General features: G+C 45.5%; 1 protein-coding gene across 4 annotated transcripts in view; it reads right to left on the bottom strand.

Moving 5' to 3' along the window:
- KCNT2 (potassium sodium-activated channel subfamily T member 2) overlaps positions 1-10,010 on the bottom strand; it is a 134,223-nt gene extending 124,213 nt beyond the window's left edge. For all 4 annotated transcript variants that reach the window (XM_054712970.1, XM_008158613.3, XM_008158614.3 and 1 more), the window contains exon 1: positions 9,916-10,010. In XM_054712970.1, the coding sequence (XP_054568945.1) occupies positions 9,916-10,010 (95 nt within the window). The remainder of the gene's footprint in view (positions 1-9,915) is intronic.
- Positions 10,011-21,719: the final 11,709 nt, after the last annotated feature.

The following is a 21,719-nucleotide window of genomic DNA, read 5'->3' as shown; positions in this document are numbered from 1 at the left end:
TGCGCCATGACACGACCAACGCAACTTTTATGAGTGGAGGAAGCCAACCGTGTGCAAGAAACCAAATGGGATGGGGCAGAACAGCAATGTCCTGGGAGGCACTTTCAAGGCCAGATGGGCAGCCCTCAAAAGGTGGACTGTGGTGGGAGGGCGGATGGGAAAGGGGGACACCTTGTGAAACCAACGTGGGAGCTTACCTGTCGTTTCAGCATGAACAAACCAACCGCGGTTACAGTAACCTCATGCTTAGGGCCAACTGGCAAATAGCTGCCTCAAGGACACCTCCTTAGAGATAGGAGGGAAACGGCACATCATTACCGCAGCTAAATGTGGCGGTGAATGCCTCCTACAGGCATTAACTTAATATGGGGACCCGCTGTGAGAAAAGTATAGGAGGGACAAAAATAGATGACGAGAGTTAGCACTTTGTTCTGTTGCAAGGTATTTTAAAATGCGAGATAAAAATAATGCTTCTCGGAAAACTTTTAAGAGTAAATTCTAGTCCATACACCCAATGGGGTATAAATGCAAGGAGCCTCAGGGGGGGGGGGGGGGGACCTGGTGGAGGTGATGGCAGGATAAGATAAAAGAACACCGGTAAGCAGGAGGGGGAAGTACATCTCAGCCACCAGAGCAGGCTTGGTCTTTTCAAAACTGTGAAAAATCTGAGTATTGGTGTTTATTTTCCACAAGGGATACAAAGGATACCCGACCAAATCCTACCTCATGCAAGAGGTAGACAAGAGCCCAGCCAGTGTGGCTCAGTGGTTGAGTGCAGACCTATGAACCAGGAGGTCACGGTTCGATTCCCGGTTAGTGCACATGCCCGGGTTGTGGGCTCAGTCCCTAGTGTGGGGTGTGCAGGAGGCAGCCGATCCATGATTCTCTCTCATCATGGATGTTTCTCTCTCTCTCTTCCTTTACCTTCCCTCTCTGAAACCAATGAAAATATATTTTAAAAAATAATAAAAGAGGTAGAAAATAATAGCTTATCCTTCATAGAGATTTGATCCATTGCATTTAACTTAAAGAATGACCTTAAAAGTCTTCATTTAAAAAAAAAATGACACTTATGACTAATTTTAAGTTTTAATAACAAAGCCAACAAGACACAACAAAAAAGAAAGAATTATGAGAGATACACTTAAATTTCTATGAAAGTATAGACTATACCTAAACATATTGGGGTGTGGGTGTGTGTGTGTGAGTATGTGTGTGTGTATTTAATCACTTAGTGGCTTACTTACATCTGAAACCAACTGTACTTTTTGTGGTGGGAAAGGGCAGAAAAAGTCCTTTTTATTTTATTATAGTCTAGCCCTACATAATTGCATAATTATTTTTTTTTTTAAAGAAGTTACTGAGGGACGGTTTTGATTGCTGATTAGACCTGGTGAAAATTATCTTAACTTAAATTGATGAGTCACTCTGAAGAACTCAAAGTCAGATTGAAGATTTGATACATGATATTCATGTTTTCTTCTAGTTGTTTACCCAATATCTTTCAAAGTGTTTGGAACACTAAATAATTGATGACTAAAAGAAGGAAGATGAGAGGGAGTGAGGGAGAAGCATCCGAATGCAGTACCTCAGAAGACTGGCTGAAATATTGATAAGACTCAGTAATTATAGCTAATAATTTGCCGTGCTTAGTGGAGGAAATGTGAAACCTTGACTCACCCAGGAGGCATTCATTTTGTTTACTGCTTGCTTCTTTAAAAAATGTTTTCTTTGGAGATGATTTTAAATGCACAGGAAGGGCAAAGAAATGTGTGGGCACTTCCTGTGCCCCCTTCACCCAGCCTCCCCCAAAGTTAATATTGGGCATAACTCTAGTGCAACGCTAAAACCAGGAAAACTGAAATCGGTGCAGTCCAAAGAGTTTGAGTCTTCTGATCCATGACCATAACAATTGTTTCTTGACTCTACTATTTCCAAATTGCCTTTTTCATCGAACATCAACACTCTTAAAGAACAACAGCACCAAGGGGAACGATCACGTCTGAGTATTACAGAATTAAGAGGGTCAACCCTAAACCTTCGGTGTTTTCTATTATTTTCCTCAATTGAGTATTTGGACAAGCTTATTCTGGTCCAAACAACTTCCTTTATGTGCAAATCCGGTAACCGATTGGGTATTGCGTCACCTTCTTACACTGCTATTGGGAGAACCAGCATCCAATTGCCTTTTCTCTTGTGAAACGTACATTTTCAGTAAGACAAATAGGAACAACATAGAGCCAGGAAAAATAGTTTAGACAGCTACTAAAATTAAAATTGGGGGCGGGGGAGGGGGGCGGATTTTAAAGCCCTAAGTGGTATAATTTGTAGTTCGTTCCACTGTATCTTACCATCACAAACTATATATCCTTCATGAGTTTTCTTGATATCTGAGCTACAGTGTTTAATAGTGTTCATAGGAGAACAAAAGACTTGCTTCCTGTAAATATTGAAAGAATTATTTACCTTGGAGCTTAACTCTCCAAGGCGCTATCACCATAAACCTGTTAAAATAGACTCAGGGCTTATGAAACAAAAAAAGAGCAATAAAATTGTCTGCTAACAAGTACTACTTTTCTCCAAGCTACTTGATGATGCTAAGTGAAATAAATCAGACAGAGAAAGACAAACACTGCATGATTTCACGTACTTATGGAATCGAAAAAAAACGACAAAACAAACTAATAAACAAAATAAGACAGAAGTAGACCCATAGATGCAGAGACCAAAATGATGGTTGCCAGAGAGGAGCAGGGTGAGGGGGGGCGGGGGGGTGAGTGGAAAAACAAACAAATAAAAGCCACTCGATGAAATATAGGGCACAGTCTACCTGTGCACCAATTCTGATGAGACTCTGAGCACTGGTATATCATATATTTAAAATGTATTTTCAAAAATGAGTTCTCTACATCGTAACAGAAAGTCAAGTAACACAAGGATGACTTCTGAAGACTTGAGTCGATGGCCTAAGATTTCTAACATACTACTCATACAATAACAACAAAAAACAACCAGCATTTAATTAACAGTTTTTTCCCCTAGAACTGAGCTAAAGACTGGTCAACAGAACAGTAACAGGAACACACACGTTTTAGAATAAGATGCCTTCTTCTGTTCAAAGACTTGGCGCATGGGTAGACAACGTTCATTGACACATTTCACATAGTTATTATTCCTCGAGAAAATCATTCTATTGAGACTTAACACTGCAAAATTAGACACACTCTACACTGCTCCTCATTAAGAAAAAAATTACAGGATCTAAGACAAAAAAAAAAAAAAAAGAATTCCTTCTGTTTGTCCCATCTGGGGTGGATCTTGGGCAAGCCCTCCACGCGCCCCTTGCCCCGGGCCCTGTGGAGCATCAAGCCTAAGGATGGCTCCATTGAGCAGCTCCCCGTGTGGACTTCAGAATCCACTCCAACCCTCAGGGCCTGGTCACAGCGTGAATGATGGGCTGAGGCACCTGCTTGGTCATTTCCAAAGGAAACTCCTTGTGACTCTTAAACAAGACGCGGGAAAGGCATGTTCAAGTCCAATGAGTTCAACTGCCAAACCTGGGCTTAGAATGAACTTTAAAAAAACACACAACTACTTTGCCATCACTCCTTCCTGGTACTTGGCCAGCTTACCCCTCACCCTGGTTCCTAGGAGAAGGCGGGGTATTTCCATTCTGACACACCGGAGGTAGCAGGCTGTCTACTGTGGAACCACACATCTGGGCCCATGGTTCATACCTGGTTATTTGCGATATGTGGGCAGTCTCTGAGTCTCCCCACAGGGCGTTAAATGAGGCGGCACTGTGCTAATCCGCTCTTATCCCTGTTCACACGGTGATTTACAAGATGGCCTACGTGTGCCCTGGTGATAACAATTCATCATTATAATTGTGTGCAAAGTCCAGGGCCGGGGAGCCACATACAGGGAGCCCTTTATTTCTCACATTCACTGTTCCGTGGCTTTCTGTACAGCGTCCATTTCTTGCCCAAATGTACATGCTGTGAAAATCGGAAGCAATGCAGCTGGGAATTCAAGGAATGCATACATCGTGGGGGATGATTTTTCTCTGGAAACCGTGGGCATAATTGCTGGAGGGTTGAGGGCACTCGGTAGCACAGTTCCAAAGACTGGCCCCGTTAAGATTCCAAGCACGAGAAGGGTCAAAAGTCAAAGATTTGGGGACTTGCTGGCAGCCACTGTCCCCTAAAGACCAGCCACGCTTGACAGGCTGTATTTTTTTTCTGTTTTTCTGCAATGCTTCTATTTTGTTAAAATAAAAGATTCAAGTAAATATGATCGATTCTACACAATGTTGTGGAAAAATCTTACTGTCCTCTTTTCTCCCTCTCCCTTCCTCCCTCTGAAAATCAATAAAACCATATTTTTTAATCAATGTCACATACCTTATGTAGAAAATGAAATTACAGCACTCCAACCTACCCTTACTTAGACTTATTATGTGTTAGAGGTATACTGAAAAGTAAAAGGTACAGTATTCACAGAAGAGCTATCCCTAACCCATCGCTCCACTCAGAAGGTGGATACGTGAGCGTGATTAAATGGAATCCAACCTTAAAAACAAACTCTTGGGTCATCTGAAAAGCTATAGTTCAGCTTTATTTATGAGAACCAGTCTAAAGGAATGAGTCATAGATACTTTTATATAAAATACTACAATTTGAATTCTTGAGAACTATTAAAAATAATCACTATTAAGGCCTTTTTCTGTTTTATGTATTACATATACTTCGTTGTTTTTCATCTTTAAAATGGTAGGCAAGTTTTTGTTGCCTCGTTTGTGATTTTCTTTAATATAATAGTGCTAAGAAACGCAGCTTGTCTGGATTCTCTCTCACACGATAAATGCTTAAATCTTTTTTTATAGATGTTTGCACATGCATGGTTGATTCCACTATATAATTAAACAGTAAAGAGTACACGTCATTCTCTACTGACCTGAATTTTAAAAACTTGGAATAAGTATTTTACATTAAATAGCTACTTTTCAAAATAAGATATAAGTTAACAAGGGTCATAAAATTAGTAAATTATATTAATGTGTCATCTACCAATCCAAAACTTATTCCTCCAACTTGATGCCCCCAATTTAATTTTATTTTATTTAAAATTACACATACTCCAAAAGCTCTCTAAGCATGCCCCCCATTTTATAAATACCTCTTAAGCCATTAATTGATTGCATCCTACTCTTTGTTCAAATCCCTTTATGTTTTCCCAGTTACTACAAAGCATTAGGTTGCATTATTCTAAATGCCACCTATAAAATATGAAAGATATATTTTAAATTAATGGACTTGAAGCATCTGAGCAGATCTTTGAGAACTAAAATGGTGTTAATGAAATAAATGTCCCACTTCTGCATGACTACAGCTGGGAACTGTCCATTAACAGTAATTTATCCTCCGTGGTGATCATTTATCCACAACAAGTGCATTGTGTTCCAAACTTTAAAATGACTAAGTCATGATGAAGCGTGAGGAAGGCTTGTTCTAACTATCTGAAGGCATTTAGAACCTGACAATGACCAATCTCTACCTTCAGGGGAACATTCTAAACCTCTGTGGGTTTATGAATCTTAGAAATATTCAAACAGAAAACAGGAGGCACCGTGGACAACTGGAGCTCAGTCTCACTGGATGTTTTTTAAAGATAGTTTATTCGTTTTGAGAGAGAGAGAGAGAGAGAGAGAGAGAGAGAGAGACATCAACGGGAGAGCACAACATGGATCAGCTGCCCCCTACCAAGGATTGAGCATGCCCCCTACCAAGGATTGAGCCCGCAACCTGGGCACATGCCCTTGACCGGAATCGAGCTGGCAACCTCCTGGTGCCTAGCATGGCACCCAACCACGTGAGCCACCAGGGATTTTTAATACAACAATTCTTCATATTACAGAATGTCTTCCACATACAAGCAGTCCCATTCAGTCTCTAGTCATATTAGCTCCATTACAGAGTAACTTGGAAGAGCCCACGTCTTCTAAATATTAGCTTCCAAATATATGGACTACTTGGGTCCATCCCTAATACAATTTCAAGCAAACACTGGTCATCCCATTTACAAACAGTGCAAGATCGCTAACCAGTCTTAACGTGGAGATTCCGCAAGGCCTGCATCCTAACGTACGTAAGCCATAATGCCCATGTCCCGGGGGGAGAAAGTCGCCCTGAATTATCTGCGTGACCACCTCCTCAGCAAGCCCTGTGTCACATGCTTCCTTCTGACTTACTAAGGCCTGAGATGGAGCATGCATTCAGATATCAGCTGCAGGCACGCACGGCCATTCGGGAAATGCTATTCGAAGCACTTGAATTAGATTTGTGTGTTTTACTCAGGACGCCAAAGAAATGAACGTGCACCGTGTATACATCAGCCCTCCGGAAGGCATAAGCACTGCCGTCACGTAGCAACTCTCCAATTTCTTCCATGGCCCCCAGGACGCATGTCCCCCGTGTGCTAATTGACCCGCTCGGCTGTGTCTCTCCCTGTTTCCTTGTCCTGCTCAGAAACGGGTATGAGGATACACATGAAGAAGAGGGAATCGGGAACTGTGTCAGGGTGGCGCTGCTATATACGTGGCACATACATTACACATGCATTCTATATGTTTTGTAAAATGTATTTTTATTGATTTCAAAAAAAGGAAGGGTAAGGGAGAGAGAGAGAGAGAAACATCCATGATGAGAGAAACTCATTGATTGACTGCCTCCTGCATTCCCCCTACTGGAGATAGAGCCCGCAACCCTGGGCATGTGCCCTTGACCGGAATCGAACCCAGGACCCTTCAGTCCGCAGGCCGACGTTCTATCCACTGAGCCATACAGGCTAGGGCTGCATTCTATATTTCATCTAGAAGACAGATCTGTTATATATGCATTATGTATTCAGCCATGCCCGCTTAGCCCAGGATAGACAATCCAAGGAGCACGTCGCTAAGCGATTTTGTTGTTGTGTGACCATCACAGCGTGCAGTTACACACACCTAGATGGTCTAACCCACTACACACCTCGGCTGTAAGGTGAAGTATACTGCTCCTGGGCTACAAGACTGTAGAACATGTCATTGTCCAAAACACAAGGTTAAATCTGGCACAAGAGAAATCGATGCCATCAAGGGACATAGTACGCGTGAGATATATGAGGCTGCTGCTGATATAACACTGCAGATTGTGATTTCAAGTAGAAAAAGAACACACTAAAACAATGATAAAAAGTACATTGTAGTAAATGCATAAATCCGTAACTTGGTCATTTATAACCGCGATCAAGTCTTATGGACTGTCCCTAATAGTAGCTGCTGGACTTTCATACAACTAGTAGCGTCCTGGGTCTGTCTATACCAACATCACAGCCAACATGGGAGTCATGCATTGAGCTAGGACATTTTGATGGCTACGTCACTAGATGATAGGAATTTCTCAGCTCCATTATGATCTCATGAGACCACTGTTGTCTATGCGGTTTGCAGTTGACTAAAAAGTTATTATTCAACACGTGACTGTCCACATACATTTCACATGTACATTACATGTGTGTTTCTCTACCCAAAGTTGGTACAATATAAATTTAACTATTCATCCAAGGTTAGTTCGCCAAGAACCTATGGTGTGGAGTGCACACTCTCTCTATCCTCAGGGGCCCACAATGCTCTCTGTTTTTAGTGGGGTTTTTTTTAATATATTTTTATTGATTTCAGAGAGGAAGGGAGAGGGAGAGAGAGAAAAACATCAATGATGGGAGAGAATCATTGATTGGCTGCCTCCTGCATGACCCACACTGGGGATCAAGCCCACAACCTGGGCATGTGCCCTGACCGGGAATCCAACCATGACCTCCTCCTGGTTCAGAGGTCAACCCTCAACCACTGAGCCATGCCAGCCAGGCCCACAATATTCTCTCTTTGATGACACATCCTCACATATCAACCATAGGCCTCACCCATTTTCATATGCCAGTCAACCATGCCCCACTAAGACTCAACTGAAAATGCTTCAAATGAAGAGCAAGGTAGAAAGGTTCCCCTTTCCCGTCATCTCTTCCCCCATCATTTTTAGGATGTGACTCTGGAAAGGAGAAGATGTCGATTCCCTGTCAGGGCACATGCCGAGGTTGTGGGCTCCATCCCCAGTAGGGGGTGTGCAAGAGGCAGCCGGTCCATGATTCTCTCTCATCATTGATGTTTCTCTCTCTCTCCCCCTCTCCCTTCCTCTCTGAAGTCAATAAAACCATTATTTTTAAAAGAGCCAACAGTGCTACCACCACCAAGTCCCAAAGATGCCCTCTATATGTGTTCAGCCCATCTCGCACTTGCTACCCAGAAGAGGGGATTTCTATTCCACATGATGATCCGAGGTCCTAATGTAACAACCACAGACTCAATCACTATGGCCACTCCTGCACTTACAGCCATTTAACTAGGCTAACAACATCGATCTCAGTGTCAACTAGCATTGCAAATGTGTTTACACATCCCTTCCTTTATCTTCTCCATTCAACCAGAACGCCTTCCTCTCCAAGCCTACTGGCAAATTGGTATTCATCCTTTGAATTTGTAGCCAGCATATATGTTTTTGCATAAAAAGACTGCATTGAATCAGTATCCTCTGCAAAACACCCATGTCCCTTTAAATTATCATCGGAGACCCGTGAAAAGTTGTCCGTTGATGCACAAGATAAAGCCCTCCCTGGTGTAGGCACAGGAGCGACAATGGGAGCTGAGATGATGGAGGAAAAGGAAGGAAGGGATCACCCAGGGGCAAACGGAGGGATTTTTCAATCAGACCAAGACCGGATCTTCTATGTAATTAAAAGACCGGATCTTCTATGTAATTAAAAGACCGCACCAAGAGCAAAGTGAACTTCAAGGGAACATTCCCGTGGCATTGAGAGCCTCGTTAGCATATCATCCCAAAACAAAGCAACGTGGCATGTGCTCCGTGAAGTGACTATTCCAGGAAAGGCTACATTCAGCGAAACCTAAAATGTGTTGTGTGTGTGTGTGTTTGTGTGTGTGTGTGTGTGTTTTAAAGTAGTGAGACAGAGCTAGCCGGAGGAATTTCAGAAGTTTAGGCAAAGCAGGGATGCCCTGGACGATCCCATGAGCAGTATTTTGCTAAGAATAAATATTCTAGTTTGGGGAACCGGTTTTCATTTGGTGTCCTGTACGCTTTCTTTTTAGGTGAAAAAAAAAATACACAAAGAATGGTGAAAAGATCAGATGGTGCTCTCCACAAGGAACAGATCGGGTCATTCTCTCCACACACCACCGTGACTCTGGCCAATGATGGTCACCGTTGCCTGTTCAAAGGGAGTCCCCTCCATGCCAAAGGCTGTCATTATCCCCAACCACCTGTTCCACGTTTAAACCTGTCCACCTGTAACTCCAACGCATAAAACACCCAGAGGCAGGGGGGGCACCCCCTTAAGACATCACCGATGAGGGGGGACTCCCCTAAGTTTCTGCTCTGCTTTTAGAGTCCACCTGAACCCATCTTCCGACTTGATCACCAACGCCTCAGGGGGGACCAAAACGGGGGTGGGGGGGTCCTTTGGCACGGATACTGCGTGCCATTTGGATGTTTTGTACCTCTGATCCCAGCCCTCGCACATCCCCTGGGCAAAGACACATGGAACAAGAAGCAGCATCAGATCACTGCCATAAGCCCGGTGCAGGGATGGGGAGTGAACCGGGAAGGAGTCCCTTGTCTGTAGCCACGTCTCCATGGAGTCAGAATGGAGAGAGAGACAGACCAGGGTCAGTCCCTTTCCCCGTTCCCCCATCCCTGGCTCCCTTTGCTAACCCCCCCTCCCCCCCGCCCCCGCACCTCCCCGTAGGCTCCCCACCTGTCTGGGCTTCCGCTGTATTTAGGGAAGGACCCTGCCCACGTCACTCACCTGTCGTCGTTCTGCCATCCCTGGTCCCCCAGCAGCAAATCGCGAAACCTGTACCGGGGAGGCAGAGGGGGTACCTCGCTCTCCAAATCGACCATCCTTCCTGCAGGAGTGGGGCGCGCAAGAGGCAGGAGGAGCGGAGGGAGACAGGAAGGGAAGGGGGCGGGGCAGAGGGAGGGGGCACCCGGGATGCGGTGGCCAGGGGGCTAGGGGGGGTGGGGGAAGAGGGGCGGCAGGGGGAAGGGGCCTGGAGGGGGAGGGTCCACTTGGAGCCGGAAGCCCAGGCTGCTGGGGGGGCTGGCTCCCCTCCGCCCCGGTGCGATGGGGATGATGCAAACCCAGCCCAGGAGCCAAAGTCTGGCTCCGACCAGAATCTCCGCTGCCAGGGAACCGCCCCCGGGCTCAGCGCCGCCTCTGGTCCCCAGGACTCGGGGGAGGCGGGCAGGCAAAAGTAACTTGGCCCGGAGAGCGCGCGGGGCGCCCGGGGAGAGGGCGCACGCGGGGGGCGCGCGTGAGGCGCGGGGCTGGAGCGCCTCCCCAAAAGGCGGCAGGTGCCCCTGGCGCACCCCCGACTCCGACACCCCGGACCCCAGGGATGTCCCGGCACCTGCCCCCGCGAGGCTGCGCTGGGAGCCCAGCCAATGAGACGCCCCCTCATTTGCATAACCCGGTGACGGCGCGGAGGTGCCCGGGATGGCCAATGGGGCGCGCGTTCAATCCACCGCGGAGTCCCGGGCTGCAGACCCCCCTCTTGGGGATGCCGGGGTGTCCCGGGGTCTCCCAGCCCCTGGGCGCTGCACCCCATCAGCAGCGGGGTGGGCGGCTGCAGAAGGCACACGGTCCTGCGGGGGAATCCCCGCGCCAGCCCCAGGAATCTCCCCTGTATTTTTCTCACCATCTGCAAGGAAGGGAGGTGTTTCCCTGATGCGGGGAAAAGAAGGGAGGGACTCTTTTTTTTTTTAATTTAATGATTTTTTTTCTTTATTGATTAAGGCATTATATATGTGTCCTTATCCCCGCAATGCTCTCCTCCACCCTCCACCCCCACCCCCCATTCATGCCCTCACCCCCCTGGTGTCTGTGTCCATTGGTTAGGCTTATGTGCATGCATACAAGTCCTTTGGTTGATCTCTCCCCCTTCCCCCCACCCTCCCCTGCCTTCCCTCTGAGGTTTGAGCATCTGATCGATGCTTCTCTGTCTCTGGATCTGTTTTTGTTCATCGGTGTATGTTGTTCATTGTAACCCACAAATGAGTGAGATCCTGTGACATTTATCTTTCTCCGACTGCCTTATTGCGCTCAGCATCATGCTCTCCAGGAACTCCTACCGTGTGCAAACAGCACGGATGGACCAGGGAGGGACTCTTGGGGCCCCTGAAGGGGGAACATTTGGGGGATGGCTGGGCGGCGAGCTCAGGGAAGGAAACCTTGAGATCAGTATGCTGGTCAGTTACTGTTGCTGCTGCTCCCGGCCCTGTGGGCCCACAGGTGGCCAGGCCCCAGCCCTGGGGATGCTCCCGGGAGTGGTCCACGCGGTCAGAGGAGGGCGTGAACCCGAGGGTGCACAGTTGGTTTTCCAGTCTCCACGCCTGCGCACCTGGGAAAAGTGCTATATGCACAGGCCCAGGTTCCATTTGCGCCCAAAACTGACTCGATCAGGGTCCAGGGACGCTGAGTGCATGGCATCTGAGGGCACGGGGAGCCTTTAGGCGCCTCCAGGGCATCGCTCATGCTTTAGAGGGCTCCTCCTTGCTCAGAGGAACCGCTTGTCCAAGGAGGGATAGGGTACGAGACTCCGCAATCAGACAGCACATGAAGAGATTTGGGAATACCTGAGATACCCTCATTCATGGGGGTTGGGAGGGGGTCAAGGAAGACCATGGAAATAAGCAAAGCCTCTGCTCGTTGGCACCCCATTTCAGGGAAGGCAAGAAAGCGATGAGCAGGCAGAAGAGTAGAAGTAGTGGCAACGTGATTTGAAAAAAAAATCTTGGCCCTAGCTGGTGTGGCTCAGTGGATAGAGCATTGGCTTCCGGACCAAAGGGTCCCAGGTTCCATTCCGGTCAAGGGCACCTACCTTGGTTGCAGGCTCCTCCCCAGCCCAGCGCAACTAACGGATGTGTTTCTCTCACATCGATGTTTCTCTCTGTCTTGCCCTCTCTCTTCCACTTTCTCGGAAAATCAATAGAAAATTATCCTCCAGTGAGGATGAACCCCCCCAAAAAAAATTTACGCTGGGAAATTAATACTTTTTTGGGATCACGTTGCCAAATGAGAAAGTTCTACCACCATGTCGTTAGTTTGTGGGGAGGAAAAGGGACAGGATATCAGGTTTCTATTTCGGACCTTCTCATCGGCTGTTAAGATGGTTCTGTGAACTTTACCCTTGAAATGTCCCGGGTTGATATTTATTTATTTATTTATTTATTTATTTTTTAATATATTTTATTGATTTGTTACAGAGAGGATGAGAGAGAGATAGAGAGCTAGAAACATCGATGAGAGAGAAACATCAATCAGCCGCCTCCTGCACGCCCCCCACTGGGGATGTGCCCGCAACCAAGGCACATGCCCTTGACCGGAATCGAACCCGGGACCCTCCAGTCCGCAGGCCGACGCTCTATCCACTGAGAAACACCGGCCAGGGCTGATATTTATTTTTTACTTATATTATTACTGTCTGCTTTTATACGTTTGGCATAAATCTGAAATATTTATGGATCGATAACCGAAGCGAGGCACTGCAAGTATTAGCTGTTGAGTGTTAGGCGCTGAGACGCTGGAGGTGAGAGGGTAAGGATCCATCACATTTTATTTTGATTGCACCCTTATTTTTCACTTTTGTGACAGGGTGGGTGTTTTTTTTTTTTTCTCAAATATTTTTATTGAATTCAGAGAGGAAGGGGGAGGGAGAGAGAGAGAGAAACGTCCATGATGAGAGAGAATCATGGATCGGCTGCCTCCTGCACGCCCCACACTGGGGATCGAGCCTGCAACCTGGGCACGTGCCCTGACCTCCTGGTTGATAGGTTGACGCTAAACCACTGAGCCAGGCTTACGTATTGGTCTTCCAAGTGTCCAGATAACAGTTACAAAGACAAAAAATAAAATAAAATAAAAAAATGAAGAAACAAGAGCCTGCTCAGCCAGTAGGATACAGATTGTACAAAGTACCTGAATGTGCGAGGCCAAGGGGAGCCCAGTGCATTGATGGTACACTGGTTTTTGTGGCCTTAACATTGTCCAAGTGGAACCTGGCTGGCGTGGCTCAGTGGTTGAGCATTGACCCAGGAACCAAGAGGTCCCCTGTTCGATTCCTGGTCAGGGCACATGCCCGGGTTGTGGGCTAGATCCCCAGTGTGGGGCGTGCAGGAGGCAGCCGATCGATGATGTTTCTCTCTCATCATTGATGTTTCTATCTCTCTCTCCCTCTCCCTTCCTCTCTCTGTAAAAATCAATAAAAAAATTTTTTTTAATTGTCCAAGTGGAAAATGTTATACTTATAAATTTAAAAAAATTTATATTATAAATTAATATTTAATTAAAAGAATAGTGTAACATAAGGAATACTATCCTGCCATTGTTAAAATCTGGCAATTTGGGGCATTGAAGCAAATTTGTAATTGGAAGATATTTTTGCTCACCTTTATATATTTTTCAATTTTCTGGAGGCAGACTTTTTAATGTGGTCCCTCATTTTGGCTTTTTCTCCTCCTGCCGTATCTTTCTACACTACAGTATACTTTCATGCCCTTTCTTTTCCGTGTCATGTCATGCCACTTCCCGCTGTTAAAACACATCTCCCTCCTTCTCGCTTTTTACCTTGGCTTCCTTTTTTCTCTGCGCCCTTGTGCCCTCCCATTTCACAGACTCTCTTTCTCGCTGTGTGTGTGAAAGCTTTCATTCTACTATAACACCAGGATCCGTTTTTAGAAACAATTTCCACTCGGTTCTATAGGTTACAATTCACACCTTCACAAGTCCCCTTATCAACATCTATCTACAGAAAGGCGGGAAGAGAAGTAACAAAGCCTGCCCTATATTCCACGCGTGTCCCGCTGCATGAGCAGAATCAGTGTCGTTTCATCCACACTGAAAAGGGGACACGGTGAGAAGAAGTGGACAAGGAGACTATCGCATTCAATTCACAGACCCCCCCTGAGAAGCGCAGGGAAGTGGCACAGGGGAGGGGGCAGGTGGAGGCGGGTGCGGACACTATTCTATTCCGTAGTGGACACAAGTGCCAACATGGCCAGTGCTTTTTGTCATTTGAAAACGAACGCCCGTCTGAGGTGTGAAATGTGGGCACACGCCTCACAGTGGACCCCTGTCAGGAGGCAGGCAGCCAGCGTTCTGACAGCAGTCACGTCCTCCATCCTATTCCTCCTGCTTCTGCCCCCTTCTGCTCGCTCCCTCCAAATGCGCATCTGAGCATCCTGCCCAAGGATGCGTATCTCTCCATGTATCTGCTTCTGACTCTTGGCTTTGGCTGAATTTTCGGAGGGAGAACAGAGAGCCGGAGGGAGAATTCTTTAGTGCCAACTGTGATTCAATCACTAGGAAGCACATTCTGTTCCAATAACCCAGGAATCGCCCCCACATTATTCTTTTAGGTACAAAACACATATATCTGGGAGGAAACTCGCCAGCAGGCTTGGGAACTCCGGTTCTCTCTCGGATATTCCCATTCCTAGGTGCCTAGTGTCCCCAGCCCTGCTCGTGGGTGGCTTAGAGGAGGCATCCCCGTGCCCTGACCCTTGTCATCGTCAAACCTGCCAGCAAGGACCTCTTTTTCTCTTTCACAGTCGTTGTCAATGAGCAGATGAGCAACAACAGTCTAGTGAGTGAATGAGAAGCTTCGTGTGTGGATGGATTGTCACTCTTCAGACATAAAGACTTACAAATTTTGTCACTTTCAAACATAAAGACTTACAAACGTTCACATAGTCATAGTGCCGTGTGAGGATCTACTACGAGCCAGATGTTATGTTAGGAGATTTACAGTAATTTTGTAAATATATTTTATAGATTCAACAGAAAGCTAAAGTTAATGCTCAGTAGCCGTTTCGGTAGGAATGATATGGAAGGCCAATCTTCCTGATTGTTATGCGTGTCCCAAGGCTATAAGCTAACAGTTTTCATCACAAATAGCAAGTTGGTATAAACACAGCGCATAACAACAAGTGAAGAAAATTGGAAGAATCTCACAGGGTTTTCAGACATAAATTGCGTTGTAGGCATTGAGGTCCCTGGTGTATATGAATACATAACATTTCTGAAGTTCATATATTTTCTTTATAGTGTGATGTAAATATTAATTATGCCTAGATATACCGAATTTGTATTTTTATTTCTTTTCAGGTAGCTCACCACTTCAAGGTATCAAATGGTACCTCTGTGTCCATTTCTTTCTTGATTTCTGCAGCTTGAATATATAAATTATTTAAAATTTGAGTGTTGACTCTATCTATTTCTCTAGTATCTTCTTCTTAATACAAACATGCCTTTGCTGTTTAGCAACTAATGAGTTTAATTATGCTTTTCAAGTTTCACACAACTGGTTGAACAGCTTTGATTACTTTCTAAGAGATAAACCACAGTATGTACCCTCAGAGGCACTGAAACAAATGAATGTCCTCAAGTTAAAAAAGGGGGGTGGAGGGAGGGAATCTGGCTGCTAGGTGATTCTTCTAAACTCCCATGAAAATAATAAATATGGATGATCAGAAAAATATTTTAAAGATTCCCCAGGTAGAAGCCAGATCATGGAGGCAATTAAAGCAAACGTCTTAAATTACACTCACATGCGAAGCAGAAAAAGAAATATGCACCATATTGAGTTCAGATTCACCGAGCTGAGCATGTGCCACCGAGCTAAATGAGTAGTGCAATTTTTACACTGGCTCCGTGCACACTTTCCTAATTTGGCCACTAATTAAGGAGGTGGCAAAAGGCAATCTGGAAAGAGGGTAGTCCACCCCCTCCTACTCAAATATCAGTACAAGATATATTGAAATGCTGATGAGTTCGCCCAGGTGCCGTGTATGATATTTAAGGATAGAAGGACTAGCGTTTTTGACAAGGCATTCACCCCGATTTAGGACACAGAAATAAGAAGCAACTCTAATTTGTCCTCTGCCTGTCTGTTTCCTCTCTCTCTGCCGACAAGCCCTCGCGCTCACTTGCATCTGAGAGAGTCGTCAAGTGGCTCAGTGTGGGACAGAAAGGCTGAATGCCATTAGATGGTAATGACCTGACAGCTAAAAAGTGAATTTTTCCACTAATTTCAAGACCCATGAATAAATGATCTTCCTAGGCCTTAACTACCAAATTCTCTAAGGCCATGATTTCTCTATGACTTATCTGTTTTGCTCAAGCAACCCTTCAAAAATAATTTAGCCAGAGTTTAATTCACTAGGACAGTTCAGATGGGACCGAGACCGTGACTAGAATAAATCAAATAACTTTGTGTTTTAATCCCCCACCCATTGTTCCTTCTTTTGCATTTCCCTTTCCTGCTTCAATCTCTCGCTGAAGATCAGCTCCCTGATAAAGCCAATCCCAGAGGATGGGCCAATTCTAAGTTTCTAGGTGGAACTCAGTGGCTTAGAAAGACAAAACTAGGAGCCACGTCATTTATTCCAGAACAGCAATTTTCAACCAGTGTGCCCCGAGAGTTTGTAAAGCATGTGATCATACCTGACTATGTAATCAGGGCACTGACTTAGATCGTCAAATAAAAATAAAAAAAAAAAATGACAACAGCCAACACAATAGCCGTCCAGTGTGAATAAATCAAAATTCTACCTTCTTTTTTTTTTTTGTCTGCCTGGTCATCTGATCCAAGTGGGATCAAACACTATGGACAATGAGAAAGAAGAATCTTCCATATATGGATGTTGGGAGCAAGAAAGTTTCTTGATTGATTAACTTTTTATTGATTGATTTGAGAGAGGGAGGACGGGGAAGAAGGGAGGAAGGAAGGAGAGAGAAAGAGAGAGACATTGATTTGTTGTTCCCCTTATTTATGCATTCATCGGTTGATTCCTGGATGTGCCCTGACCGGGGACCGGGGACTGAACCTGCAACTGAGCTCCCCACCCAGGGCTCCGAAAGGCCCTTTCTGCTGGGGTTCCCGACAAGGAGCTGTGTGTGTCCTCCTTATAAAGGACTTGGCGCTGGCCCACATTGCGCAGGTACAGGAGCCGTTTCTCACCATGACTAAAGCAGGCGGTCCTCCTGGGATCCCCGCTGCTGGGCAGCCACAAGTTGTCTTTTCACCTAAGACAGCTCTCCAGTCACTTGATCCTGAGAACTTTCCTCACTGATCAGTAGATTTATGTCACACACAGCGAGCTCCAGGGCACTGCTATAATTACCCGTCTTTCTTGGCCCAGAACCATTTCCTCATAAAGCTAACAACCTTACATTTTTGTCTCTCAGCAAATTCGCTGCTGTTTGGATGCTAATTTTCAAATCATTGGCATGGAGGAACATTCCACGTCCGGGTCCCCAATTTCACATTCCGCAGTAATTGCAACACCCACCACAAAGCTTCAGACCACCTGGTCCCGCAGAAAAAAAATGTAAAATGTTATAATAACAACAGGCTTGAAAAGATAAGCAGTTAGAAAATATTTTTACTGACCAAGGTTTTACCCAGTTTCAGTGAATTAAGCATTCTTTGCTTCTGGAATTTTATCTATTTGCCTCTGGAACTTCAGTGGAAACAACCATGAAGTATAAAACACAGAGACTGCTGTATATCCAATGGGACTAGGAGGGAGTCACAGCCCAAATCACAAACTCCAAATAGAAATTTGGGTGACAAGGGGGGAAGGGACTGGGAAGTTACAAAATAGTCCTGGGGATGGAAAGGACAGCATAAGGAATATAGTCAATAATATCGTACTAAGTGTGTAAGGCGCCATTTGGGCAACTGGGAATTTCAGTCAAGTTGACATTTTAGTATAAAAGAAATAAACTCATGAATATGCAATAAATCAAGAAAGAGTCCAAGAGCCTGTCTTAAAAAATGTGATTATGAAATGCAAAGAGGGGGAAAAAAGATGCATCAAAATTAGGACCTCGGTAACTGTGGAGAAGCCATAGTTGGAAAGCACTGGGAGTGAAAAAAGAAAAAAAAAAAAGAAGAAGAAGTCCACTCAGATATAATACTAAGATTTGAAGGAAATGGAAAAACTAGTTATGCAAATGAATGTAAGTGGGAGAACCAAAGAATAAAGGTTAAACCCAACAAAATCAGGAAGTAATGAGAGGAGGGTGTCAGGAGGCGCACAGTAGGACCACACTTCATAGTTTTCATGTTGAGTGCATGCAGAGCATGCTTTGGACAATGAAATGAGAGTTGAGGTGACTCACGTGATCTCCAGGCAGAAGCTGTAAGGAATTGGCTCCAACTTGCCAGATCTCTTCCTCTGTCTGCTAGAAGCTGTTGCTCTAAGGGGGTATATCAGATGTCTTCCCCCTTCCAGAATCCTAGGGGTGCTTTCCGGGACCGAACTCCATAAAAGTCCCCCGAAACTTCCAAATCCCCGCCAAGCCATGTACCTCTTCCATGTTCTCAGGGGTCAGCTGGGCTTGCACCTTCTCACCTTCTGTGAGCCCGGTGCTTGCACGTCCAACTGTGAAGCCAGACCATCTGGGTTCTAATCTCCTGTCACTTCTGGGAAAACACGCATCTCACCCCACCAGTGGACTCCCGAATCCTCGCTGCAGGGCCTGGGCCTGGAGTTTTCTGTGGGTTCACCATCCACCTTATCCCTCACGGATGTTCCAGCAAAGGCCCCGCTGACCTTCAGAGGGTGGTCTTCACATGTTCACATGATGTCATCCATGTAATGGGCCCATGTTCCTGATGTGGGGGAGGAAGGACAGGTCTCGGGCTCCCACCCATGACACGTTGTGGGCTGAGCCTGTGGCCTTGGGAGGCACTGGAAGGTCCATTATTGTTCCTCCCAAGTGAAGGCAGGCTGATAGTAGTTATCAGATACCTATCTCTGCTAGAGAATTTTCCATGAATGTCCTTGAAGAGGAAGCACTTTTGCAGGAACACGTGTATTAATTACTATTCTAATAATGTATAAATTACCTAGTGTAATAATCGATATGTAATTCATAAAAATAATATATTTATTGCAAAACAACCTAAAGAAAGCTCTAGCATCACGTCTCATCTGGCAATGCTTCCCATGTAATTTAATGCATCAAGCAAGCCTATACGTTTAATATCTCCAATAGGAAGACAGGACACATCTTTTGAGGTGTTCCAGGGACCCTCGTGAAAATCCCAAAATTAGTTCAAGGTCAACGAGGCTTAATTTCGATTTTGACTTTGGGGGAAGTTTCTGAAACTCACCGAAAGGTATAAAGCACTCGATTAAATGAGATCATAGGTCACTGTGAGACAATACTTAGTTATTCATTTAACCAAAGTCATGATTAAAGAAATCAAAGGCAAATACCCGGGAATTGTGTAGTTGTAAAAAACACACCCACACACACAATGTGGCCCCTTTAACGGCGAAGGATCCATTTTCTTAAACAATCAAAGATCCAATAAGGACAATGAGAAATACAGGAAATCATTTTCATTAAACACGGAATCCTTGTTTTCCAGCCAGATTACGCAAAAGGTAAACATAACCCTTTCACAATCTTACCAAGAACAGCCCAAGAAAACTCTATTTTATCAGCACATGAGAGGGAGTCAAGTTTCCGTTTTCCATAAATATGCTGTTGATATTAAGGCTTATTTTTTAAAGACAAAGAGGACTTAATTTTACAAAGTAATTTTGGAAATGCCCTTCCATTGATTGAAAAACATCACCTTGCCGAAACCGTTTTGGCTCAGTGGATAGAGCGTCGGCCTGCGGACTGAAAGGTCCCAGGTTCGATTCCGGTCAAGGGCATGTACCTTGGTTGCTGGGCACATCCCCAGTAGGGGGTGTGCAAGAGGCAGCTGATCGATGCTTCTCTCTCATCGATGTTTCTAACTCTCTATCCCTCTCTCTTCCTCTCTGTAAAAAATCAATAAAATATATTTAAAAAAAAAAATAAAAGAAAAACATCACCTATACACCATGCATAGCCATAGACATGCATAACATGCAGACACAACAGAGACCCCATAGCTTTCACTCCAGACTCTCGCCAGGAACCAGGTAGCCACTCACAGGGCCAAAGCTTCTTGCTAGTATGTGTGGAGGAGACTTTTCAGATGTGTACATTTGCCCCTGACACATGGTCTTATGCAGGGTTGGGACCAGATTTGAGGGCGAGGTGTCTTCTGTCGCAGTCTATAAAAACAGAATTTTTAAAAGAGCAAAAATAAAAGCTTTTAACTCCTCCCCCTCCACCCTTTATTTTTTCTTCAGTCCCTGCAGGCAAAGTCTTCATTCTCTCTGGCGGTCTTTATGCACGTCAAAATGCTGAAAAGTTTTGCCACTTCAAGGGACCGACCCAAAAGGATGGGTGTTCTCTCCTAGGAGTTTGGGGGCACCTGTCTCTACTATCAGACGTCTAGGGTGATTGCTCTTTAACATTTCCCTTTATTTTGGGGGTGGGACTGCCTGGGGCACTTGTTCATGGCATTGACCCATGCTGAGAGTTCCCTCTGTTCGGAGCAAAGACGGCTGGCCATACACAGAGTCAGAAGGGCTGTGAGCCTGGTGCTTGCACGTCCAACTGTGAAGCCAGACCGTCTGGGTTCTAATCTCCTGTCACTTGTGGGAAAAGGGAATAACAGAATGCGCCTACAAGGTCTACGAGGGCATCAGCAGATGAGAAGTGTCATGCAGGCCCTGACACAGGAACATTAATCATTAATCAGCCGTTATTGCGAGGTCGGTAGAGCTGGAAAGGTTGAGGCAATCTCCGTGCAAGGGCAAACAGGAGACTTTGCTCACAGCTTCCTTCTGCAGCCTTGAACAGGCTCCAGAGTGTGCCGTTAGGTCAGGTGGTGGGGAGCCTGGGGTGAATGTCGAGGAACTCAGGAGGCAGCTGGTGCAGGAAAGGGGGACCACCCATCGCCAGCTTTCTGAGTTTCCTGAATGTTCTCCAGGGGGGCCGAGGGAGGGGCCCAGGAGATGGCAGGTGGTGTTCCTTCTCTTCTCCTTGAGGAGGTGGGGTTACTTGAAGAGCTTACAGCCTGGTTTTAGAAAAGCGCCTGACACAAGGGCAATAAATAAGATCAATAAATAAGATCAATAAGTAAGATCAATAAATAAGATCAATAAGTAAGATGGGAGGCCCCTGTGTGTTCCATTTCCCCCCAAACAGGATGAAAGAAAATGCAGAGGCAGAGTTCTTTTCTTCCGGGCCAATTATTAAATTAGAGGATGCAGCAGCGTCCCCTCAAAGGGGACTCGAAGATGTGTGGGCTTCTCTGCGTGAGGGAGGGTGTATTGAAATAACCCTGAAAAAATGACCTTTCCCTTCGTCCACGCGTATGTAGGGCAGCTTGTACATTGTGTCTCGTGTGAGCCAGGAGGAAAGATAACAATTCCCTTGGTCCCTTTCTTACTGGATTCTGAGAGGAATGGAGAGAGAACCATCAATGATGAGAGAGAATAGAGCCTGGTTCTAATCAAAATGGAATCTAGGGCCCAGTCGGCATGGCTCAGTGGTTGAGCGTCGACCTATGAACCAGGAGGTCATGGTTCGATTCCCGGTCAGGGCACATGCCCAGGGTTGCAGGCTGGATCCCCAGTGTGGGGCGTGCAGGAGGCAGCGGATCCATGATTCTCTCTCATCACTGATGTTTCTCTCTCTCTCTCTCTTCCTCT

Source organism: Eptesicus fuscus, chromosome 24 (genome assembly GCF_027574615.1).
Source record: "Eptesicus fuscus isolate TK198812 chromosome 24, DD_ASM_mEF_20220401, whole genome shotgun sequence".
Classification (NCBI taxonomy): Eukaryota; Metazoa; Chordata; class Mammalia; order Chiroptera; family Vespertilionidae; genus Eptesicus; species Eptesicus fuscus.
Note: the sequence above shows the minus strand (reverse complement) of the source record. Positions and strands in the feature narration are given on the sequence as shown.